Consider the following 25764-nt stretch of genomic DNA (forward strand, 5'->3'; position numbering starts at 1 on the left):
GAAGCAGTGGTTGGGAAGGGAGTGAGACAGGGTTGTAGCCTATCCCCGATGTTATTCAATCTGTATATTGAGCAAGCAGTAAAGGAAACAAAAGAAAAATTCGGAGTTGGAATTAAAATCCATGGAGAAGAAATAAAAACTTTGAGGTTCACCGATGACATTGTAATTCTGTCAGAGACAGCAAAGGACCTGGAAGAGCAGCTCAACGGAATGGACAGTGTCTTGAAAGGAGGATATAAGATGAACATCAACAAAATCAAAATGAGGATAATGGAATGTAGTCGAATTAAATCGGGTGATGCTGCGGGAATTAGATTAGGAAGTGAGACGCTTAAAGTAGTATGAGTTTTGATATTTGGGGAGCAAAATAACTGATGATGGTCGAAGTAGAGAGGATACGAAATGTAGACTGGCAATGGCAAGGAAAGCGTTTCTGAAGAAGAAAAATTTGTTAACATCGTGTATAGATTTAAATGTCATGGAGTCGTTTCTGAAAGTGTTTGTATGGAGTGTAGCCATGTATGGAAGTGAAACATGGACGATAAATAGTTTGGACAAGAAGAGAATAGAAGCTTTCGAAATGTGGTGCTACAGAAGAATGCTGAAGATTAGATGGGTAGATCACATAACTAATGAGGAAGTATTGAATAGGATTGGGGAGAAGAGGAGTTTTTGGCACAACTTGACAAGAAGAAGGGACCGGTTGGTAGGACATGTTCTGAGGCATCGAGGGATCACAAATTTAGCATTGGAGATCAGCGTGGAGGGTAAAAATCGTAGAGGGAGACCAAGAAATGAATACACCAAACAGATTCAGAAGGTTGTAGGTTGCAGTAGGTACTGGGAGATGAAGAACCTTGCACAGGATGGAGGAGCATGGAGAGCTGCATCAAACCAGTCTCTGGACTGAAGAGCACAACAACAACAGCAACAACAACAACACAGCCTCACAAACTGAATTTTCATTACATATCACTTCACGTGTTTTCGCTTGCACACTCTTCGTCCCTTTCCAAGAAATTTGAAACGAAGTCAGGGACAACGATTAGTAGGTAACTGATTGCACGTATGATTTCTTCAACATTTACAGCCATGTCCTTGTATCATTCTTGTCCTTGGAAAAGTTTAAGAAGCGCAAAGGTTGTCTTTTTTAAATAGTGAAAAATAGAATAAAGAGAGTGAGCCTTTTCAAATGCCCAGCCTGCCAGGTCATCATCTGCTTCGCCGCCTGACAGTCGCCGTTCTGACGGCAGCAGTTGACGCGCCGTAGGCCGTGCCGCCGTTCTAACAGGCCTCATTTAAAATAACTTGGTACACGTCCAAAGCGTTACGGTTGCAGTGTGTGTGTGTGTGTGTGTGAGAGAGAGAGAGAGAGAGAGAGAGAGAGAGAGAGAATGAGAATGAGAATGTTTAGCTGTAGTCCTGCTTACATCCACTAGGAATTAAACTACAAAGGCATTTGTCACACTGATACATCCCCGGTAAATGTGAGCTAAGGAGGAGGCTAAATACACAGCGTTATCACCTAGCAGACAGTAAAGAGGTTGAAGGAAGCGCATGTTCCTCATGTTAATGTTGTCTTCACCAATATCAATCGAGACTTGCAACACGGCTATAGACGATCTCCGGGAAGTTCACTTTTATTCCGCTAGAGGCGCGTCACGTGCGCATTGTCTTGAAAGTTCCCGCTTTCTTCGCCAGAGCAGTTTGATCCGACATTGGCTATTCAAAACAACAAGTTAACATTTTGAAGTACGAGGACACAGCTAGATATGGCGCCAACACGAACTCAGTACTTCAGAGAATTAATTAATGAATGGTTGAAGATAACAAGAATAAAAGGAGTAAATGAAGGAAAATAAGTAATTCGTTATGTATCTTACAACCACGTTCATGCGGAGTTCGTAATAAACTTTGAAATATTTCTATGCTTGGGTCATACGTGGCTCGAACTGAAAGATTTGTATAAATGTATTAAATATTGCATCCCTTGATTTACTGTCATTCTATTAATAAATAATACTGCATTTTGTCAAGTTATCATTCCTAAAATTTGAGTTCTTAGTACTCATTGATGGTTCTCGTCAGAAAGATCTCCTTCCTGCAGTGTGAAATTCACGTCGAAGTTGAAGAAGCTCGCAGAACTAACGAGGGTAACTTAGTCACTCGTAGTTAATGTCGTTTTTGATACCAGAATCCGGAGAAATAAGGTGCATTCGTTGCTAAACTAACACTGACACTGTCAGAGACAATTGAAGAGCTATCGTATCTGTGAACTTCCACAGATATTCATACTAAGTGAAATATAATTTCGTTTCGTTTACAGACGAATATTGTTTAATGCGCACCGCATTTCACGAGTTAATATTTTATATGGCTGTAGGTGCAGCAGGACCAAAAGCCAAATGATTTTATTTGTGTTTTTAGTTTATCTCGTAGATCTGCCAATCACCTACCAGCACTTCAAGTTAAGGGTATAGGTCGCGCTTGCTTTTCTAGTCTAGCAAAGAGCCTGCGTAGGAAAATCGATTGAAAATGTTAAGGAATGTTATTCAGACCATTATTGTGCAAAATGGCTTTTGCGGCGAAGTAAGCCGCATTTCGGAGCACTGTCATAGCATGACCCATCAATTGCTCACGTTTCAAAGTCGGTTTGAAATTTACTACAAATTTGAATGAAACCGTGCAATTCAGTGAATACCTACGGCACGAATGAAATAAGTTTACCAAAATGCAATCGTCGTTGATTAATGTAGTTACCCCTTTCCGACAGACAGATTACCATCAGCAGTGTCACATCCCGTCACTCCAGGAGAGACTGCGGTGAGGTGTAAAGTATTAAACTACGGCACGGGATAAAGTCTAATGGTTTGGAATTTGTGCCTCCACTGTCCTTCCCTTTCCGACAATGAAACATTTTCATTAATTGTTCTCGAACTGGAGATCTAATGGTAAAGTTACTTGTGGCTTATAGATGACGTCTTCTTGTGGCTGATGGAAGTTCGTGTGTTAACTGTCTTTAGTCCTGTTTCGTTCCTGCTCGTTATTGATGCACGGAAAGCGACAAGCAGTACTGTCGATAAACCTCCACCTGAGTTTTTCATGCTCTGAGTTTGCACAAAACAATGTAATTCATACAGAACATTAAAAGAACTGACGTACCTGGAGCGTAACTTACGGAGTAGATGCCGTAATGAAAAAATACTTCCCTTCGAAGAAGTATTTTATATTATTACGGGAAAAAGTGACTTTATAGTAGGAAGCTTCTTGTTTGTATCATGAAAATTGTGTATTAGTCTTCGAATATCATCTGAATGCAAGATTCGTTCCTCTTCATTCCGCCATTTTTCCTGGAGTAGAAAAAATGGAAATGAGCGTTTGGCGTCATTGGCCGGGAGGTACCTTCCGGGGCAGGTCCGGCCGCCTTGGTGCAGGTCTTATTACATTCGACGCCACACTGGGCGACCTGCGCGCCGGATGAGGATGAAATGATGATGAAGACAACACAACACCCATTCCCTGAGCGGAGAAAATCTCCAACCCAGCCGGGATCGAACCCGGCCCGTAGGTCGGCAATCCGTCACGCTGACCACCTTTTTTTTGTGATCGTTGTGTTTGGTCGTTGCGGACGTCACATGACATCCGTTCAAGTTCGTTTGTTGGTCCTTCCACTCAGTTTTTTATTACAGAGGCCAGCCAGCTCTGCCGGCGACCACTCAGCTATCGGGGCGGACACCTGGAGAAACCTTCAGAACTACGGCCAACTACTTGCTGCCCTTCTTCTTTATTGTTCTTTCTGTCAGAAATGAAGCATTCATAGTAGCCTGAATTCTTTCTACGATACTTTTTAATGGGACTTTAATCCCCACAATCCCCACTTCTACTTCTTCTGACATAAATTTAATTATGCTGTAAACAGTCTCTCGTGCCGCTACGCAGAACACTTCCTGCACCTAAGGTGCTTGGAGACGGCGATGCCATGCGGTTTAGAGTAATATGATCATTAGATTTGTCTTGGACGGAAGACGACTGTGGACTGAGGCAGCCTCCCCTTCCGAACAAACGAAATGAACTCGCCCAGCGCTTTGGCTAAAAATTTGTCACTGCTCGACGGCCACAGTATCCCGGGCAGACGCTAAGTTCTCTAATGTCTCTTTCGAAATTATTCTACAAACTGACTACAGAAGGCAGCACCTGTCGAAGGAGAGGTATCGAGACGCCCTTACATTGTTCTCATACGAAATGAGTCCAGTTTTCGAGCGATATGTGGCTCATGCGCCGAGAAAATTGCGGCCCGACCTGCACACGGGTGCGGTCCTTTCAACACAGTTGTCGTCCGAGCTGTGCTCCGACCTGTTCTCCCTCACCTGGTGTTGAACAGGCCCGCAAAGCTTCGATCTTCGAATTACTTCTCGAAACAGTTTGTGAGATACAGCATTCGTTACACCTGAGTATGTACTACACTCGGGCAAAGGACGAGCAATCTCGGCGACCCCTCCCTTGCCCGTGTACTTTGCTGCTGGCCTCTGTGCTGTCACCAGTAGCGGAGACTCGGTTTGATCCCACGTGTTGCTGTGGGAACAGGCTCGCCTTCCGAGGAGCAGCAGCGGGTCGGCGCACTGCTGCGACAAGTGGCGTGGCCTGGCCGCGGCCGGAGTCGGCACGCCTACGCGGCTGGCCGGCTCGCTCATCCAGCTAGTTGGCGCTCATTGCCACCTGCGGCCGCCAGCGCCGTAGCCGCCGGCACACGCCGCTGCCTGCCTGCTCTGGTTTCCGGAACAAAATTCACATAAATACCAGCTCGAAGAGTCTCTTTCTGATCTGCCGCGACACGCTCGACCCTGTGCACCCTATTAAAGTGCGGATTGTTGCCGTCCTCCCCTCCGAATACAACTTGCCGTCACCTTCAACGTCAACGTTTCACAGACGCCTAACATTTTAATAATAACAAAGTAGTATTATTATTACAGTTTATAAAATGTTCCCGGCTATTATGCCGTGGTCGGATGGATTTCACATTTAAACCACCGTTTCGTCCCTGTTGTAACTTCCTTGCGTGCTGTGAAAACAGGAGAGACGCACAGATGCCGTTCATCAAGAGAGAATTCGGATATTAATTTATGATACATCTAATATCAAAGAGTAAATATAATACATAACATTGTTGCTGTACCAGCGTCAGTTTCTAACAGTAGATTCAAATACACTGCTGGCCATTAAAATTGCTACACCAAGAAGAAATGCAGATGATAAACGGGTATGTATTAGACAAATATATTATGCTAGAACTGACTTATCATTACATTTTCACGCAATTTGGGTGCATAGATCCTGAGACATCAGTACCCACAACAACCACCTCTGACCGTAATAACGGCCTTGATACGCCTGGGCAATGAGTCAAACAGAGCTTGGATGGCGTGTACAGGTACAGCTGCCCATGCAGCTTCAACACAATACCACAGTTCATCAAGAGTAGTGACTGGCGTATTGTGACGAGCCAGTTGCTCGGCCACCATTGACCAGACGTTTTCAATTGGTGAGAGATCTGGAGAATGTGCTGGCCAGGGCAGCAGTCGAACATTTTCTGTATCCAGAAAGGCCTGTACAGGACCTACAAATGCGGTTGTGCATTATCCTGCTGAAATGTAGGGTTTCGCAGGGGTCGAATGAAGGGTAGAGCCACGGGTCGTAATACATCTGAAATGTAACGTCCATTGTTCAGTGCCGTCAATGCGAACAAGAGGTGACCGAGACGTATAACCAATGGCACCCTATACCATCACGCAGGGTGATACGCCAGTATGGCGATGACGAATACACGCTTCCAATGTGCGTTTACCGAGATGTCGCCACACACGAATGCGACCATCATGATGCTGTAAACAGAACCTGGATTCATCAGAAAAAATGACGTTTTGCCATTCGTGCACCAAGGCTCGTCGTTGAGTACACCATCGCAGGCGCTCCTGTCTGTGATGCAGCGTCAAGGGTAACCGCAGCCATGGTGTCCGAGCTGATAGTCCATGCTGCTGCAAACGTCGTCGAACTGCTCGTGCAGATAGTTGTTGTCTTGCAAACGTCCCCATCTGTTGACTCAGGGATCGAGACGTGGCTGCACGATCCGTTACAGCCATCCGGATAAGATGCCTGTCATCTCGACTGCTAGTGATACGAGGCCGTTGGGATCCAGCACGGCGTTCCGTATTACCCTCCTGAACCACCGATTCCATATTCTGCTAACAGCCATTGGATCTCGACCAACGCAAGCAACAATGTCGCGATACGATAAACCGCAATCGGGATAGGCTACAATCCGACCTTTATGAAAGTCGGAAACGTGATGGTACGCATTTCTCCTCCTTACACGAGGCATCCCAACAACGTTTCACCAGGCAACACCGGTCAACTGCTGTTGGTGTATGAGAAATCGGTTGGAAACTTTCCTCGTGTCAGCACGTTGTAGGTGTCGCCACCGGCGCCAACCGTGTGTGAATGCTCTGAAAAGCTAATCATTTGCATATCACAGCATCTTCTTCCTGTCGGTTAAATTTCGCGTCTGTAGCACGTCATCTTCGTGGTGTGGAAATTTTAATGGCCAGTAGTGTATATACCGATACAAAAGGTCTGGAAATCTGTCACTCTTCAATACAATATCTATTCAGAAGACGTCGAGCCGTGGCCACTATTTAAGTCTGTAATTGTTATTCAAATGGCAAACACATAAAATGGGCTCGGAGCGTGAATGTTCCAACTTAAGTACATCCGCCACTGAGCTCTGGAAAGGGGTTCTTACATCTAATTGGCAGCGGCGTAATCGTTCCTGGCACCGCCCTCGTGCCGTGGTGGAGGCTGTGGGAAACGCGGCTGCGTAACTAGCGGCGCGCATATTTCAAAGTGCGGCCGATACCGCAGTCCCCATATAAGGAGGGCATTTTCAAAGGGGGGGGGGGGTCGTAGCTTCTTTCAGTGTCCGAGTCTTGATGTATTAGTTTCCAAGAAGGAAGATGGTAGCTTATTCCACACGGTTTAGCGAAAGCCCATGAAGACAGACAGTTACCTGCACCGGGATGCAAGCCAATACCAACAGCAAAAAGCAAGGCATCATAAAAAGTTGGCGGATAGAACTAGGAACATCTCCGAACCAGAGCTGCTTGGCGCAGAGTAAAAAAATCTCACCAGTGCACTTCTCAAGAATGCTTATTCGCCCGCTAAGGTACGGTGGGCGTTAAGTGCCTGTGGAATCGAAAGTTTTCCTACCTTTCATTAAGATCGTTACTGACAGCATGGAATAAAATCTTAAAAAAAAAAAAATGCCGGAACATCGCGGTAATGTACAGATCCATCCGGAAGATACACACATGTGTTTGCCACACACCGTTGGGTGGCTTGCGGAGTATAAATGTAGATGTAGATCGCCTAAAACTGGCCAAGGATGCTCGCAAAACGCTGGAAAAAACGGGAGCTTACAAGATCCCATGTAGCTCTAGAGAGCTGTACGTGGGTACTACAAAAACACGGGTAAAAAAACGACTAGAAAGCACAAGGGCAATTGCAAAAGGAGGTAGACTGACAAGTCAGTTGCTCGGGAACATCTTTGCAGCCACGAGACGACCACGTCCATTTTGATAGGACCCAAGTCCTGGCAGCCACAAGCGGATACCATAAAAGGCTGTACAGATAACGCACAGAGATTGTAAAAACCCCGGAAATTTCAGTTGAGAGGAGGGCATGAAATTGAGTGATATCTGCATTCCGGTGTTGACGATGCACGGGGTGATAGCAACAGCGGACTATGGCAGTCGACAACGAGCAATTGCGCTCGGGTATTCAAAACGCGTGACGTCACGCCACTGCGCGGAAACAGCATGAAGGGAATTTTGCTGCAGTGAGTAACGAGCCACGAAATGAATAGGCCACTGCAAGCAGCTACGGTCCCCCTTTAAAATCTCCCCCGCAGATGGGGAAGAAACACTGGATTTAAATGTGAAATCCATTCGATTTCGGCATAATAGCCCGGAACATTTTATTGCCACATTTCAGGCCGTGAATATTTACATTTAACAATGTATTATTATTGTATTAAAGCGTGCGAGCATCTTGTCCAGTATTTATGCCCAGAGGGCGCTGGGTGCTCTCTCGGCATAAATGCTGGACAAGATCCACCAATGCGGCAGTCTCAGGTAGCACCTGAAGAAGGCAACGAGTTACGTGGTCGAAATATTGTGCCAGAGCGACACAAACATCCGGCAGTAGACCCGATTATTCCATATGTCATACAGAATCTGTATTTATTCATTCCAAGACGACGGGAAGTTGTTTTGAATGCCAACCCATTTAGTACACCGTATTAGGCATGCTAATGTGTTGTGGTTTTGGTGTTTCCCCTAGTTTTGCATATTACCTATACGTGACACTATTTTTGAACATAGTCACCATGTGTTCCTGAATAACGGCTGTAACGTTTGCCAATTGTTAAATTCCTCGACAGTAAAAATCCGCTCGTTGGTGTCACAGCCACTCAAAAAGGGCTGTATCAACGGCCTCATCGTTGGAAAACCTTAGATTGTTGCAACTCATTTCCTCGATTGCCCGGACATGGTCATCCGTGATCGATCTCGATGGCCTTCCTTCCCGATTAACATCACCCACGTCTCTCCGGCCTCGGTCAAATTGTTGGCATCATTTCGCTGCGCCTGCAAGCAACATTCTATTTAGGCCACGTACAGCCAAAATTTCATGGTTAATGTATGTGAAAGTTAGGCGTTGTGCCCACAAGAAGCGTACTGTCCCACGTACTTCAGCTATGGAGTACGTTTCCATCTGCCACACTATTTCACTCCCACACTGTGGTGCACGTGTTATCTGTATCGTAGCAGAACTGTCTCTGCGGGAAACTCGGGACATGTATTTTCTTACTACTTAGGACGATATGTGTAACTTAATTTCTGAAGTTCCTATATATTTTGATTTCATGTGAGCGTAGCACATTGCTTCAACATAACTTTTAACGAATTGCAGTTCAGATAAATCCATCGCCGACTGACTTATCCAAGCACGACTCACGACCCACCCTCAGAGATGTGCTTCCACCAGTACCTCTCGTGACATCCAAACTGCACAGAAGTTCTCTTTCATACCATGAGGTACTCGTGTTTAAAACGTCTTGCCAAATTGAAAGTTTCAGCCTTCCAGAATGTTCCCAATCTGCTGTTCTGAGCGCACGGCAGCAGTGACCCGGTTCCGCAGATCGTTCAGAGTGGTTGGCAGAGGCGGGACGTAAACAGCTTCCTTCGCATAACCCGTAAGAAATAGTCGCAGGGTGTGAGAACAGGAGATCTCGGTGGGCAGAAGTGCAGAGCCAGGTCTTCAAGTCCCCTGCAACCGATCCAGCGCTGAGGAAGGGAGTCATTCAAAAAGCCTCTTACATGACGGTGCCTATGGGGGCGGGGCTCCATCCTGTTGGAAAATGAAGTCCTGGGGATCTTCCATAACTTGAGGGAACAACCATTGTTCCAATACGTCCAGGTACGTGATTCTCGTTACAATTTTTCCCCCAAAGAAAAATGGTCCACAAACCTTTGTATGGGATTCGGTGTGTGTTTCGTGTTGTAGTGGTGAATGTGGATTTTCCAAACCCCACATGCGGACATTGTGTCTGTTGACTTTTCCACTAAGGTGGAACATCGTTTCTTCGCTAAAAATTACACGCTGTAGTTTGTCATTGGGGTTGAGAGCCTGCATAAGTTGTAATCGGTAGGACTTGTACAGTAAACGCCGTCTCGGAACTTTCCACAGTTCTCTACAGGCTCTATTGGCAAACTTATTGGGTTCAAATGGCTCTAAGCTCTATGGGATTTAACATATGAGGTCATAAGTCCCCTAGAACTTAGAACTACTTCAACCTAACTAACCTAAGGACATCACACACATCCATGCCCGAGGCAGGATTCGAACCTGCAACCGTAGCAGTCGCGCGGTTCCAGACTGAAGCGCCTACAACCGCTCAGCCACCACGGCCGGCAAACTTACTGGGACTGCGCACAAAATTTTCTTGAATCCGTCGGACATCATCATCTGACACACGCGGTTGTTCTGTGCTTTTTCCCCTTGCACACACTCCTAGTCTGTTTAAATTGCTTAAACCAACGACTAATGCTTTTGCGAGTTGATGGTTGAATACCGAATTTGGCACGAAATGTCCTCTGCACTGCATTTTGCGACTCACTTTTCGCGAACTCAAGAACACAGAAAACGTTGTGCTCTGCAGTTGCCATCTCACCCATAACTGAGAGTGAAACGGAATGACGGCCCTATTGCCGCGCGAACTCTATCGGCCGCTTCTGAAACCATCACCACCCGCCTGCCGCCGCCCGCTAAAATCTTGGAAACTTCCTCTTTTTGTTGGCATAAAGCTTGTTCATTTTGGATTTGTACATGAATACATGCTCGCATCACCCGAAACCGTCGCGACACGGTTTGTTAATCTTCGCGATACGATACATGTACTCTTAAGGTCAATAATGATGAAGGCTCATCCACTTACTGCAAACTGAGTGCACATGCCAGATATTTCAATGTCGTGTCATTCAGCATGATTGGGACGCTTTGGATGCGGTTTTATTACACACGACGCTTAGACCGGTACTACAACCGGTTGCAAACATGTCCCAATACTATCGTTTAAAATACATCGCCTTAAAGTACATTCGCGTTACCTTAGTATCGACATGGGCAGCGGACACCGATATGACGGTACGCTTACAAATGTGCGCGGTACCGCTTGACACGGCACAATCTAAACAGGGATAGAGTTTTCAAACTATTTGTGTCCTAACTTGGAAGTGTACAAAATGGATGTATCAGTTTGGGTAGCAAAGATATGTCAGTTTAGAAATTGATTACTCCGGACAGTAACACAGTTTAGATGTTTTTTCTGGATCCCTTCGGTAGCAAAAGCCAAAACTACGCTTACCATGGCAAACATCTGGAGGCAAGGACTGTGAGCTGTAGCACAGTTCACAACAACCTAAACATGTTCTGTGGAAGATTATCTCAGACGTATCTGATATGTGCCCCCACTCCCCTTCACCTTACGTATTGGAGTGTAATCGCCACCTCATACCTTCATTGTTTAGAAACTCATTAACTTGACTGCGTGGCCCGTTGAGTGAGAGGAGACTACGAATCCAAAGGTCCGTCGTTCGATCTCCAGACGGTTCCAAAATTGTTTCATTCACTTGCAGCTTTTTCTGCATCTGCATTGTTAATGGGAATATACCAAGTCTCGCCGTGTTTCGGAGTGCACGTTTAACTATAGGTTATAGGTCCCCTGCAAATAACTAAATCAGTTCAGAGATCAAAGAATAACAAGAGTATTCGACCTATAACAGGACCATCCCTAGTGAAACCCTGAGGTCGTCAAACCAAAATTGAGGCTGAGTACAGCTTTGCAAGTTTAAAAGTATGCCTCTGAAGGTAAAATAACATTGACCAGTGCCTGGAAACCGGCATTTAAAGAACGGAAACAGCGTAGGAATATGTCTCGTGATAGAAACAATGACACAGCAAATGACATTTCATCGTTGGCCACAGTGAGCACTACTACATCTGTTACAACTGAGGGAGTCTGTTAATTATTCGACAGTTCGTTGCTAGCCGCGCTGGATTAGCCGAGCGGTCTAGGGCGCTGCAGTCATGGACTTTGCGGCTGGTCCCGGCGGAGGTTCGAGTCCTCACTCGGGCATGGGTGTATGTGTTTGTCCTTAGGATAATTTAGGTTAAGTAGAGTGTAAGCTTAGGGGCTGATGACCTTAGCAGTAAGTCCCATAAGATTTCACACACGTTTGAACGTTTTTGAGTTCGTTGCTTCCCCAACACAAAGGTGGTAACCGTGTAACGCTTGGATTTTCATAGAGAATTAATGTGACAAGTGCGCGAGAACTGTTCATACAACCAGACCTTGTAACAATCCCACTCCACACATATACACAGATAATTCGTCGTTATTATATTGCAGTTTTCACGCAACCTGCAGGAGATATTTAGTGCCTATCTACCTGTTTTCCATACGGCCGCACGGTTATTCTTGTTCAGAACGATCGAAGAGTCCGCAAGATAGCAATGACCTCTCGTGCGAGAGCGCTGGCTCGCGCGTGTCTGTGTTTTGTGTTGGTTGGCACGTAGTGGACCGTCGGAGTGGGGGGCATCGGCGCGAGGTGGCTCTGGGGCCGAGCAAGGTCAGGGCAGTGGGTGACGTCATCGGCGCACGTGCATCGATTCCACCGAAACCGCACCGAGCGTTGCTGCAGCCTGCGACTTCGTTCCGGAACTGCTGAACAAGGGCCTTTAGCAATCCGCTCGAGTGACTGTTTCAGAGCATGTCCCTCAGAAGTAATTTATAAAGTGCTCCAGGAAAATTAAACAGGACCAGTACTGTTAATGGGTTCATAAATTGGCGGACCATCAATTGCTAGTTCAGACTTTCAGCTACCTAATACGTTTGTTACCTAATAAAATATCAAATGGCTCTGAGCACTATTGGACTTAACATCTTTGATCATCGGTCCCCTAGAACTTAGAACTACTTAAAGCTAACTAACCTAAGGACATCACACACATCCATGCCCGAGGCAGGATTCGAACCTGCGACCGTAGCAGTCCCGCGGTTCCGGACGGAGCGCCTAGAACCGCTAGACCACCGCGGCCGGCGATAAAATATCCCGTTAGCTGTTAGCAAATTATTGGCGTGGTGCAAGGCTTGACAACTCACACTCAATCTAGCGAGATCCCACAGTACCCTTCTCTTTTCAAAGCGCTGGTCTCTCATCGCGGTGGGAGAGCCGCTGCAGACTTTCGAAAGAAAGCTGAAGCCTTACGTCAGAGCGAGAAGCATGATCGGACGGCGTTGATGGTGGCGCACTGTCTGTGAAAGGCAAGGGATAATCAGTTGGAATGTCTGTCCGGCACATAGTCCTACCTGTAATCCGTTGATTAAATTTATTGCTATTTTTAGGTACCTAATTTACTCTGCGTCTAAGCAAGCTACCTTCGTGTTTGGCGCAGGGTACTTTGTGTACCATTGTCACTTCGCCCTTCTGTTTTAGTCACGAATGGGGCGCGGGAGAAAGATTGTTGGCGAGTCTCCGAGTAAACTTGAATTTATCTAATTTTACATTCATAGTCTTGTTGGGAGATATATGTAGGAGCAAGCAATATATTGGTTGATACTTTTAGGAACGTACGCTCTGGGAATGTAATAGTAAGGCACACCTTGGTGCCCACCGCTTTCGCGCTTGCTGAACGATCCTGTGGCGAAATGAGCTGCACGTTTTTGAATCTTGTCTTTTTCTTGTATCAATCTTATCCGGCACAGATCGCAGACGGACGGTTAGTACAGTATTCAGGTATTGGTCGAACGATGTTTGGTTAGCTACTTCCTTTGTTGATGGACGACATTTCACGAGGATTCTCCCCGTGAATCTGTCTGACATGTGCTGGTTTTGCGATTACTTTACTGTGGTCTTTCCAGTAAAAATCCCGACGTACACACTCTCCCAGATATTTTATGGACATGATTTCTTCCAGTGATTGCTTAGCAATCGTGTAATTATACAAGAGCGGGTTTTTGGGCCCAGTTATGTAAAATACGGTATATTTATGTTGAGCTTTAATTGCCAATCCGTGACCCGAGCGTCGATACTCCGCAGGTTTTCCTGCATTTCGCCACAATTTCCTAGCGTTTGCCACTTCTCCGCATGCAGCGGTATCATCATCGACCCAGTCTCTTGGATATTCCGACTTTCACCACTAAGGCAGTTATACACAGAGGGTTAGAAAAACTCTGAAAAGGTTGTAAAGGTGTTGCAGGGTGTGCTGAGAAATAATTGTTAAGAAAAACATCCGATAAGTTGCGCCGTTTCAGAGTTAATTAGCATTGAAGTTAGCCCATCAGGCCGCTGCGCGCATATTCAGTTGTTCGCATACCGTAGATCAGGGGTAGTCAACCTTTTTTTACCTATCGCACACCTTTGTATCTCAGTTAGTAGTAAAATGTAACCGCCCACAGGTTCCACAGCAATGGCGATTTATGAAGTAGGGAAGTAACTTAATTACATAAAATGTATAAAGCAGATATACAAATTTAAAGCATATAACAATAAGTACTTACCAAATACTTTGTCGAATTGTATGAAAACTAATGAAAATGTTTTTAAACTCCATACCGCCTGCCGCCCACCGTGAGAGCTGGAACGCCCACTAGAGGGCGGTAGGGACCAGCTTGATCACTCACTGCCGTAGATGGTAGCGGACGAGACTGCTCAGCATTTTTTGCTCGAGTTCGATCCTTACTACCTTCCCATGTCCAATTTTGGTATTGCCCTCTTTGTTCGGTTTTAGGAAATCGAACGAAGAACACATTTGGCGACATCGTTTCTGTGAGCTACTTGAATTTACTCGCGCAAATGCCTGATTGTATAACTTCAATGCTAATTAACTCGGAAAAGGCGCAACGTGACGACTTTTTTTCTTAACGATAATTTCTCAGCACAACCTACCCTGCAACACTCTTACAAACTTCTCTGACTGATTCTGACGTCTTTCTATAATGTGAACAGTAACGACCCTAGCGCTCCCTTGGGTACGCCCAAAGTTACTTTTACGTCTGATGATTTCGATCCGTTGGGTAGCAACTTCCTAATATAATCACAACCCTGGTCTGATATTCCGAAACTCAAGGAACAGGACAGCAATTCGGATGCTCCCCCTCCCCCTGCAAATTTCTAAATTTCGCTGTATCATTATACACTATCTAGTCAGGTTAATGTGACCACCTGTCAATAAGTTGAATAACCCACCTCTTATAGCGCGGACCCCTGCGAGACGTGCAGGAAGAAAGCCTATGTGATCTGGAATGAACCCACAGGGATGGGCAGCCTCGCTGACTCCAGTGCCGCGGTCCGCTGCGCTAGGTCTCTCGGTTGAGGATCCGTGAAACACAGCCCGATCAAGGTGGCCGCATAGATTCTCTATTGGATTTAAATACAGGGATTCTGGTGGCCAGAGCAGTACAGTAAACTCATGCAGGTGCTCTTCGAACCACGCACGTTCACTGCTGCGAACTGTGCGACACGCAGCATTGTACTGCTGGTAGATGCCATCGTGCCAAGAACAATCAAACTGAATGTAGGGAAAGACTGGTCCCCCCAAGGAAAGTTCTATACTTGTGATGACTCATTGCGCCTTCGAGAATGACAAGACCACAGAATGGATGCCACGAAAACATTCCCGAGATCGTAAAGTTACCTCCTGCGGACAGGACCCTTCCGACGGTTGTACCAGGGACATACACGACTACGGTCGTCTGTTCGATGAGACATAAAACGTGATTCATCTGAAAAGGCCACCTGTCGCCACACAGTGGACGTCCAGTTGCGTTACTGACGTGCAAACTCTACCCTTCGTTGCCGCTGAGCAGCAGTTAGCATGGGTACATAAACAATGCTTCTGCTGCCGCCCCTCACGCGCAGCAAATTCCACTGAACGGTCGTTGAGAAGACACTGTTGTTAGCCGCTTGGTTTATCTGGGCTGGTAGTTGCTCAAATGTTGCACGTCCGTTCGCCCGTACACACTTCCCCAGCCGTCCTTCACCCCTTTCATCTATAGCCCTTGGTGCACAGCTGTTGCATCTGCGCCGGTTTTGGTTAGCGCCATTTTTCGATGCACGGTACACTTCAACCACGGCGGCAGACGCACAGTTTACAGGGTTAGCCGTTTAGGAAATGCTCATATATCCTAAAAAGAGTCTTGTTTTTCAGTGGATGAATGAAAATGTGTACCAGGTAGCCCCCAATCCTAGGCCGTACTTGGTTTCTCCCTTATCATCAAACAGAAGGTTTAGTAAACACTTGTTCAGTGTTGCTGAAACTTTTAGGAATAGTCGTCAAAAATAAAAGAAAGCTTTTATATGTGGATTTCGTACTAAATTTTCAAACTGTATCTTCTGTGGTATTTCCTAGCCAAACGACTGTTTGTTTTTAAACACACCTCGCAGCAGCTGCGCAGCCCACAGAACCTGGGAAACATCAGATTTTATATTGTTGAACAGAAACAAGTAGTAGCTACCTTCTGTTATCTGCCGCTGGCATCTCTGGCAGCTTTACAAGAGCCACGCTAACAGCGAACGCGTCACCGCCAGTTGAACAGTAGCCACTCGAGACAATTTCACTCTTTAAAAGTGCCACCATGAATCATTGGTGACTCCCTTTTATATTTCCTCGGCGTTTTAAGGGCGCTGTAGCAAGTGGAGGCGGTCGTAACCCGTCGTTGTTTATGGTCTCTGCTACCGGACTGCCAGTTTAGCAGCGCGCTTCACTCCATACGGCTGCGAGGATTGGAGGGAGGGATGGCGGAGGGGGCGACCTTCTGCCTTCTCATATAGTGGTTTTGACGACGTAGCTCTGCTTTGCTTGTCGAATATCTCCCATTCGAAACATTGCAACGATTCGAGCATAAGGAATTGAGGATCTAGTCTGGAATGGTGCAAATTTTAAAGTGCGATCAAAAAGTTTCCGTTCGAGGTCGGTGCTGTAGCGTATATGCAAAGTTGTGCTACTCCGATGCGGATGAGTAAACGCAGACATGTAGACAAGGGATTAGTGTGGCATTCGTGTCTCTCCGCCATGCGGAAATATGAACTGTGGCGACGTTATTGCCAAATGCGTCCAAACAGGATCAACGTACTGTTTTTGTTTTCTTGGTTGCCGAAGAACAAATACCGGTAGACACCCATCGGAGAGTAAAGAATGTGTATGGGGCAGTAAGTCTGTCGAAAGTCACCGTTGTGGAATGGTGAGCCAAATTTCCTTCTGCTCCCCAGTCACGCCCCAATATCGCAAATGTAATGCAGGGGTTACGCCCAACTCAAGTGGGAGACACACTAGCACCATTCCTACGGTCCTGATCTTACCCATGTGATTGTCACCCCTCCGATCGCTTAAAAATGGTCTTGGGGAGTGAACGATTCCTGTCAGACGAGTATGCCCAGTAGACAGTTACGCATTTCTTCACGTAGCAGGCCACGGTGTTTTACCTAGCGGCTATCTTCAACATGGTCCGTCGGTGGGATGACTGCCTCAACGCTCAGAGCGATTGCGATCCGTAAGGCCTTCGAACGGGAGCTTTTTGATCGCTTCTTGTACACCAGAGTTCACCGCCTACGTTCGACGTCAACATAAAATAACTACTCATAGACGACTGATGTCAGCACTAACTGTGGAGGTTATACAAAGCGTGTCGCAGGGGAGGGGTGGGAAGGGGAGTGGGGACCCGGTAATGCGGAAACCGAGGGATTTGTCTCCTGACGACTAAGTCGGTAAACTGTTCGCAAGGCAAAATGGCGCTATCCAAATAGGTGCCGAAGCAATTGTGCTGCAACACAGATCATAGATGATGGATGTGAATGCGGCTGCAGAGATATACATCGCCGAATAGACGTGCAACTGTTGAGCAACTGAAAGTCCAGATGAACCAGCGGGCTACGGACGGTGTCTCCTCAACTACCGTTCAGCAGACGTTGCTGCGTAGAGTCCTCCTAAGCAGGCGCCTGGTTCCTGCTCCCACGCCGACAGATGTTTATCGGCGACGAAGGCTGGGATTTGCATGTCAGTAGCCGGCCGTTGTGGCCGTGCGGTTCTAGATGCTTCAGTCCGGAACCGCGCTGCTGCTACGGTCGCAGGTTCGAATCCTGCCTCGGGCATGGATGTGTGTGATGTCCTTAGGTTAGCTAGGTTTAAGTAGCTCTAAGTCTAGGGGACTGATGACCGCAGATGTTAAGTCCCGTAGTTCTCAGAGCCATTTGTACGTCAGTACCGCAACTGGACTTGACAGATGAATCGTGGTTCATGCTCCATCGGACAGATGGCCGTTGGCGTGTACGGCGTGAAACATCTGAAAGCAAACACCCTGCAACAGTGTTCGGAAGAGTCCAGGCCTGAGAAGGAAGCGTTATGGTCTGGGGAATGTTTTCGTGGCATTCTCTGGTTGGTCTTGTTGTTCTCGATGGCAGAGTGAATCGACACAAGTATGCATCTATCCTTGGAAACAGTGTCCATCCGTACATGCAGTTCGCCTCTCCTCGGCACTGTGGTATCTATCGGCAAAATCATGTAACGTGTCCCACGGCTCGCAGTGTACGTGCGAAGTTCGAAGAGCATCTGGATGAGTTTACCGTACCCTCCTGGTCACCAAACACTCTGGATTTAAACCCAGTCAAGAATCTGTGGGACCACCTCGATCGCGCTGTTGGTGTCTGGACCCTCAACCGACAAACCTAGTGAAGCTGGCACTGGAGACTATGGTTCCACATCCCTGTCGCTACCTTCCAGAACCTCACAGACTCTCTTGTTGCACTTTCCGCAGCGGTCCGCGCTTAAAACGTGGTTATGCAGGCTTCTCACATGGGCGGTCACATTAATATGACTGGATAGCGCAGTTATACTTAAAGATAATAGTAAAGCGATTTTAGAATGTTCAATTAAGCCCTACAGTAAAACATATAAGAAGGTTAGCAAAAACATAGACGTGGACGTGTAGTTAAAAATAAGGATCGGTTCGTAAGGATTTATACACTGTTTGAATTTTTCTTTCATATAATTGAAAGCAATTATCTGATAATTCCATAACAAGGTACACACATATTTCACATATACGAAGTGTGTTCAGGAAAGTAATGATAATTTTATAATTCCATGTGTTGTATTAGAACGTTTCGCACGATATTTTCGTTATTGGTCGTGCTAAAACTGTTTAAAAATTTTACGTACAGTGTTAGCCATATAGGCTGTTAAGTCTGCTGTCAGCTGTCGAAAAGGTTACATGTGTGTTCGTAGCATCGACGATTATTTATTTTGTGTTTAAATGGATCGGAGAACTGCTTTTAATTTCTGCTATAGGAACGGAATGAAGAGGAGGAAAGTTTTAGAAATGGTTAATATTATTTTTTTGGGTCTACTATGAGTAAAACAAGGGTTTGACATTGGTATAAGCGAATTGAAGTCGGTCTTGAAGGCGTTGAAGTTGCTCCAGCGCATCTTCAACCTATGAAATCGTTGAAAAAGTTCAGTTACTGTGAGCGATCGCCGAGTCACAATCGCAGATTTCGCTGAAGATGTTGGCATATCATTTCGCTCTTGGCACGATATTCTTCCGGGTGTTTTGGGTATGATACGTGGGACAGCAAAATTTGTTCCAAAACTGCCGAATTTCGAACAAAAACAGCGGCGACTGTAAGCTGTTCAGGAATTTCTAGATGGAGTCAACAACTCTAAACGTGTCAAAACGGGTGATGAAACATGGGTTTACGGGTTGTACGTTAAAGCTAAGGCTCAGTCGTCTCAGTGAAAGGAATCTGGATCGCCGAGACCTACAATGTTCGACAAGTGCGGTCAAATGTGAATGTTACGTTCACTGTGTTCTTAAATTTTAACGATCATGAGTTAGTACCACAAGGTCGAACAGTCAGTAAGAAGTACTACGTAAAAACTCAACGCTGTTTGCATGGAGCTATCCTAACAAAAAAGCCGCGTTTGTGGCGGAACAATCCATTGCTTTTGCACCACGATAATGCACCTGCTTACATTTCGTTGCTTGTTCGTCAATTTTTTGTCAAAAATTTTGCAATGATGCCCCAGCCTTCACTTTAGCCAGACAATTTTTTCTGTTCCCAAAAATAAACTTTTAAGGGACATCGCTTTATAAGCATAGATGAGATTAAAAACGCATTGCTGAGAGAGCTAAAAGCTATTCCCAAGATAAGAATTCCAGAAATATGTCAGGGATTGGAAAAAGCTTTACCATAAGTGTATAATGTCTAGTGGAATTATTTTAAAAAATGTCTTTTTACATGTCTCTTGCATGGTGTAATTGGTGTAATCTTCAACTTTTGAGACCTAATAGCATAATCAGGGAATAATGGGGGGGACTCTCGGTTTGACATGGAATTCTAACAGCGTTTGCTTTAAGTACTTCTACTACAGAATTTATAGCTGCTGTCAAATGTAGACTGTTTTTCTCAGAGAAAGAAAGAGAGAGAGTCGCGTTCCTGTAAACATACTGCTTGCGGCTGCCACTATAGTTATGCAGACCGGCAATCTGTTCAGATTCGAAGCCTGCGAAGTTCCACTGTATGCCTGACTCGACAGTGGACGCAGACAGGGCAAGACAGCGCGGCGTGCTGTTCGTTTTGTGTGGTGCGTTCTCTCTTATAGCGTAGCGTACTGTACTGACAATAATAATGATTTCATGATAATGAACTTGGCTGCAGTAACGTCATTGTCTTCCATTAAAACAACGTTAAGTCAAATATTTCTCAGCCAACAGACCGCATTACATAACATATAAGAAGAGAAAATGTACAAATTAATTGAAAGAATAAATGAGAATTTTTTGAAGTAGAAAGAGCGCATGCAATGAATGCAGAAGGAAAGATTGCGCCTAAAAGGGAGCAGAAGTGGCACACTGTGTAAGACTTACTAAGGCACTGTATTGCCCACTACTAAAAGTAAAAGCAGCGCTTTATTGACCTTGACGGAAAATCCTTAGTGCTATGTGTAGAAGACAAGCTGCCTCACAGAAACAAAGTAGTCGTAAATCGCTTTCTGTCTCAAGGTAGTATAATGTAATGTGAAACTGGATTGTACTGTATTCTTAGTAAGTACCATACTTTTACACATACTGTGATGATGAAAGTTGAATTTATTATAAGCCTGCTCGGAAGTAACTAATGTCTTGATAGAATACTGTGGCGAAAACATTTCTTGTTGACCCCAGAAATATGTATCTACCTGCGTTGCGCGTTAAATTGGGCTTCGACAAAAGCATTTGCGAAAGCCGTCGGTTAACCGTCACGTCGATTCATGTACTTGTGAGAGAAGCATCCAAGAGTGAATTAAGCAAAAATAAAGAAGTATTTGTAGGAAAGCAAATTACGGAATTACTGTCTAAACATTTTCTTTGTTTTTTGCATGATATTGAATGAATAGCGAGATTGTCTTTTAAGAAGTGTCTACAAGAAATTCGGAGATCATCCAAACTTATGATATGCAACGCGTCACTTAAACTGCCTTTCTTGAATGGTCGTTTGGACTTCTTTTCTGATAACCTTGGCGCCGTAGTGACGAACATGGAGAACGGTTCCACAAGGACATTTCTGAGGTAGAAATGCGTTAGGGCGAATGGGCTACCGCAGTGTTTCACATGTAAAAACCAATGATTGTTTTTGAACTTCCACTGCTATGGGTGTGAATTCTGAATCCTCCGTGGTCATGTTGACAAACTTTTATGAATTTATTTGTAAAAGTATAGACAGTGGAAATTAAAATGTCCTCTGGTGCCTCTTTGAGCTCGAAGCCGGCCCGTTTGTCCTACCCTCGTAGTGTGTCAGAATTGTTGTCACAAATCGCAGTCGAGTAACATCTTTAAATCAAGTGTTCAAGAGATCACCAGAATATTTTGAAGAAGAGAAAAATGCGTACAAAGTTAGTTCCGCACGCTTTTGCTCGCGACCAAAAACGACGACGCGTTGACACCGGCAACGACTTGACTGAAATGCAAAACGCGGGCAATTCTTTCCTGGAAAGAAAAAAAAAAGAAACACCACGGGTGACCACACATTGTGTTGTCATTACGAACCTACCACGAAACGACAAACTGCAGAAATTCAAATGAATGGTCAACGCTTTGACGACATGCCGACTTTCAAGCAAATGTCATGTGCGAGTTGAACACCCCAAAGACAGTTTCGCATGGTTCTGTGAACGTTATACTCAAGTGACGGTCGACTATTGGGAATACCTGAACCATTAAAAGACACCACCTTAACTTTTCTCTGTTTTTTATTAACCTGCTCCTACTCTTTACAGGGTACTAGCGTTGTAACAAATCTCATTAGAGAGCTTTCTCTGAAAATACACTCCCTAAATTTCGGAGTTCTGTACAAGAAATAGTCATAACCACCAACCTAAAAAAAGCGATGTAAATGTAAAATGACTTGTTCTACATCGTTAAGATTTAACGTGCAAAATGAACGTAAAACAAACGAACAATTGGTGTAGCACATGAACAGGATCCTGTAAACAGAGCAGAATTTTCCAATCTTTTGGGTATTCATATTGATGGAAACATAAATTAGAATAAGCATATTCTGAGCTACTCAGACAGTTGAGTTCAGCGTCTTTTGCTCTTCATGTAATTGCCAAACGAAATAACCTCCTGGCATTTTGCATCTTTCCAATCACTGTCAGTAGTGACTCATGAAATAATGTTCTAGGGTAACTCATCACGTAGAAAAAAAAGTACTAATTGCATAAAAGCGAACTGTAAGAACAGGTATTCGTTTGCGGTCGTCATGTAGGCACCTCTTCAAGGAGTTTGGCATTTTAACTGCATCACAAAACATAAATTCGCTATTAAAATTCGTTATAAATAATCATTAGCAATTTAATAAAAGTAGTGACGTCCATACCTGGAAGAAAAGAAATGACATTTATTACCCATTATTAAAGCTGTCAGTGGCTCAGAGTAGTTCAGTATCCACCAACACATTTTTTTATCATCTGACAACACAAATGTCTGACATGTAAAAAAAGTAAAATTTACATCTAACTTAAAACCATTTTCACTCCTTCTATATCATGTACGCATTTTTATATAAGATTTGGTTGTCTGTGAAAAGAAAACATACACATTTTTAAGGGTGGTTGCATGATTAGGATTAAAATTTTTGTTATTTAATGTTAATACTAATCACGTATACGTATCCTGTAAACTGACTTGCCCCACATCATTTAGATAAAAAAATCATTCAAATGATCCATAGAACATGTAACTGTGTTGAAACTTTTTGAACTGAAGAGGTAGTAATATATATATAGGTATTAAGTATTTTCTGAACGGTGGTCACGAGATTGAGACGTCAGTGTATGGAGAAGGCTGCGCGCCAAGGTCGGATGACAATGCACCGTCAGGCGTTCATTGTTTACGAAATTGTTATGCGCCGTGTGCGTTGCATTGTGCTCCTTCGTACTGAAAGGTGCATGGCGCAAAAGCGTGTGCAGCTGTAGAAATGCTGGGAGTGAGTTTGCGTGAACTGTGCAACATGAGCAGTGTGGTGTCACGTCGATCGTCACTCCGTTTAGTATTGAGAATATAACAGCCACGGGTATTCTACGGCAAGAAATTTTCAGTGAAAAATCACTGAAGCAAAGAGTGACACATATTCGACTAATTGTCGACATATTCACCCCCGTCCCTGCAAACGCCAGAGCGAAAGTTTGTAATTATTTTTCGATCCGCTGACATAAGACATCCGCATGGCTGCTATTGGGGCGCCGATGTTAACTGTTGGTCGTCGTTGGCAAAACAGTCAACAGATATATTAATTCAGCTTGTCGAGATGACCTCGGAATTCTAGAAGAATACTGTCAATCGTGTATGTTATCTCTAACACCATTCAACTCATATTCTGAAGTTATTGTTCGAAAAACATTGGATGTCGTCAACAAAAAAATCAAAATCAATGGCACAGGTCTAAACAACGTCCGCTACACTGATGCTGCGCGGGGTAGCCGCTCGGTCCAGGGCGCCTTGTTACGGCCCGCGCGGTTGAGTCCTCCCTAGGGCATGGATGAGTGTGTTGTCCTTAGTGTCAGTTACTGTAAGTTAGATTAAGTGGTGCGTAAGCTTACGGACCGATGACCTCAACAGTTTAGTCCCATAAGACCTTTCACAAATTTCCAAATTTTTGCTACACAGATGACACTGTAATACTCGCTAACAATATACACCTGCAGCTTCTTCTAAATAGAATTAGCATCACCGGTAAGCAGTTGGAGCGTGACATCAGTTAAAAAACCTACAGGCATTAGCAAGAAGTGAATAGACAATATGACCATCAATTTAGATGGGAACATTAGTGAGTCAACAACATGACGAATCAAATGCAGGCTAACGGAAAAATTGGGCAATGATGAAAAATTGTAACGAGATTTGTAGTGTCACTTCTCAGTTGATATTACACAGGTACCATTTCAGAAACTCAGTTATCTGCCACGCAACCACAATAATCAGTTTGTTATGCATGTATGAACTGTAAAGTGCTATGTCACTGGTCCAGTTATATGGAGCAGAATTTTGAACAATTTTAACCTCATCCGTTATGAACAGGTGAAGGGGTCACAAATGTGTGTGTGTGTGTGTGTGTGTGTGTGTGTGTGTGTGTGTGTGTGTGCGCGCGCGCGCTTGTGTGTGCGAGCGCATATGCCACATATTAAAGAACCCAGAGGTACAGCATGTGACAAACGATGAGGTACTTTCAAATATAAAAGTAGTTTTACTGGTTTGTTTTTTACGTTTGCATGTCTATACAAAATGAAAGATTATTCATCTAAAAAAAAAAATATCTTGTAAAGTGTGCTTTTGATTAAAGACGTTTGATGATACTGAATAATTTCCTCTCCCCTCCTCCGGAGGATTCATCACAGTAAAACTAAAACCTCACAGAGATAACAAGGCAGGTTTTAATTTCATTTTTTTTTTCTCTTTTACAGAACTCGACTCGGCGAGAGGATGGTGAGCATGAGCTCAACACTCGTCGAGACGGTCTCCATCAACTATGAAGACTTCAACGAGAGTTTTCTCACTTGTGGAACTTGCCTATGTAAGTAGCCAGCCCATTCCATCAAGCATGAAAGAATATAATTAACAACAGTCATTTCAGTTTCGGTCAAAATTTGAACAGCAGCTGTCTATTCTTTTAGTTTTGTTTAAAGCATAATCTTCAAAAAAATTCCAGTGTGTGCCATCTTAACATTGTCTGTCTGTCTTTGCTGCAGGTGGAAACATTCAGCTGTGTATCCGACTGAGTTTATTTACTCAGCTTTCTTGACATCAGCAATTTGTGAACAGAGCAGCAAATATTTTCATTCTTTTATTATTGCCATGGCAGTATTCGAACAGTGACCATGTCAAATGTGGTGTCTTGCCCTCTCGTCTCGTATATAGCGCCTAAGGGATGCTGCGTTCTCGAATGCTATACAACAATTAAAGATAACATTTGTAGTTTTATTTCAATAAAGCAAATTGACAATGCTTATCTTTGAAATAACAGTGGTGTCGCAAGCGATGGGCGACATGCTACATAAATCAGAGTCCTTTGGTATATATAATGTTCAAGCAAGTTAGGCACACAGTTTGTGGATCATTACTAACTGCTATCGTAGCACTCTTTGCCAGGTCGCGCTAATACTCTGCGAATACTGTCCACTAATGTCCGCCCTAGGCGGGTAGGAGCGGCGCTTATATTCTCCTCCTGCAGAGGCCGCTGCTGCCGTGGTGCAGTCCTAATCAGCGCACCACTGGCCGACGTCGTTTCACCGCCTTCTCTTCTCTTGCGTTCATTTTCGTTCCGGCGCTTGTGGTTACGCCAGAACATCAATGGCAATGTATAATGTGATGCTGAATATGCTGATGAATGTAACACGAATGTAGGTACTTCATTCACCTCTTACATCGCACATTTACTTCTCGTACACCCTTCCCTCCAAAGTCTCTCTATTTACCCACCTTCGTCACTGATTGTTTCCTGTTTTTTTTTTTTTTTTTTTTTTTTTTTTTTTTTTTTTTTTCTCCAGCTTTCATTGTTATTTCCCTTACTTTACGCTGAAGGAATTATGAATTATGTTGTAGTCGTAAAAGCTAAGGATATA

The 25764-nt window shown here is 44.5% G+C and overlaps 1 protein-coding gene across 4 annotated transcripts in view; it reads left to right on the top strand.

Moving 5' to 3' along the window:
• The window catches only part of LOC124605694 (tripartite motif-containing protein 2-like), a 423009-nt gene that overhangs the window by 322348 nt on the left and 74897 nt on the right, over nt 1-25764 (top strand). For all 4 annotated transcript variants that reach the window (XM_047137554.1, XM_047137553.1, XM_047137555.1 and 1 more), the window contains exon 2: nt 24607-24716. In XM_047137554.1, coding sequence (XP_046993510.1) covers nt 24607-24716 — 110 coding nt within the window. The remainder of the gene's footprint in view (nt 1-24606; nt 24717-25764) is intronic.

This window comes from Schistocerca americana, chromosome 3 (assembly GCF_021461395.2).
Source record: "Schistocerca americana isolate TAMUIC-IGC-003095 chromosome 3, iqSchAmer2.1, whole genome shotgun sequence".
Lineage (NCBI taxonomy): Eukaryota > Metazoa > Arthropoda > Insecta > Orthoptera > Acrididae > Schistocerca > Schistocerca americana.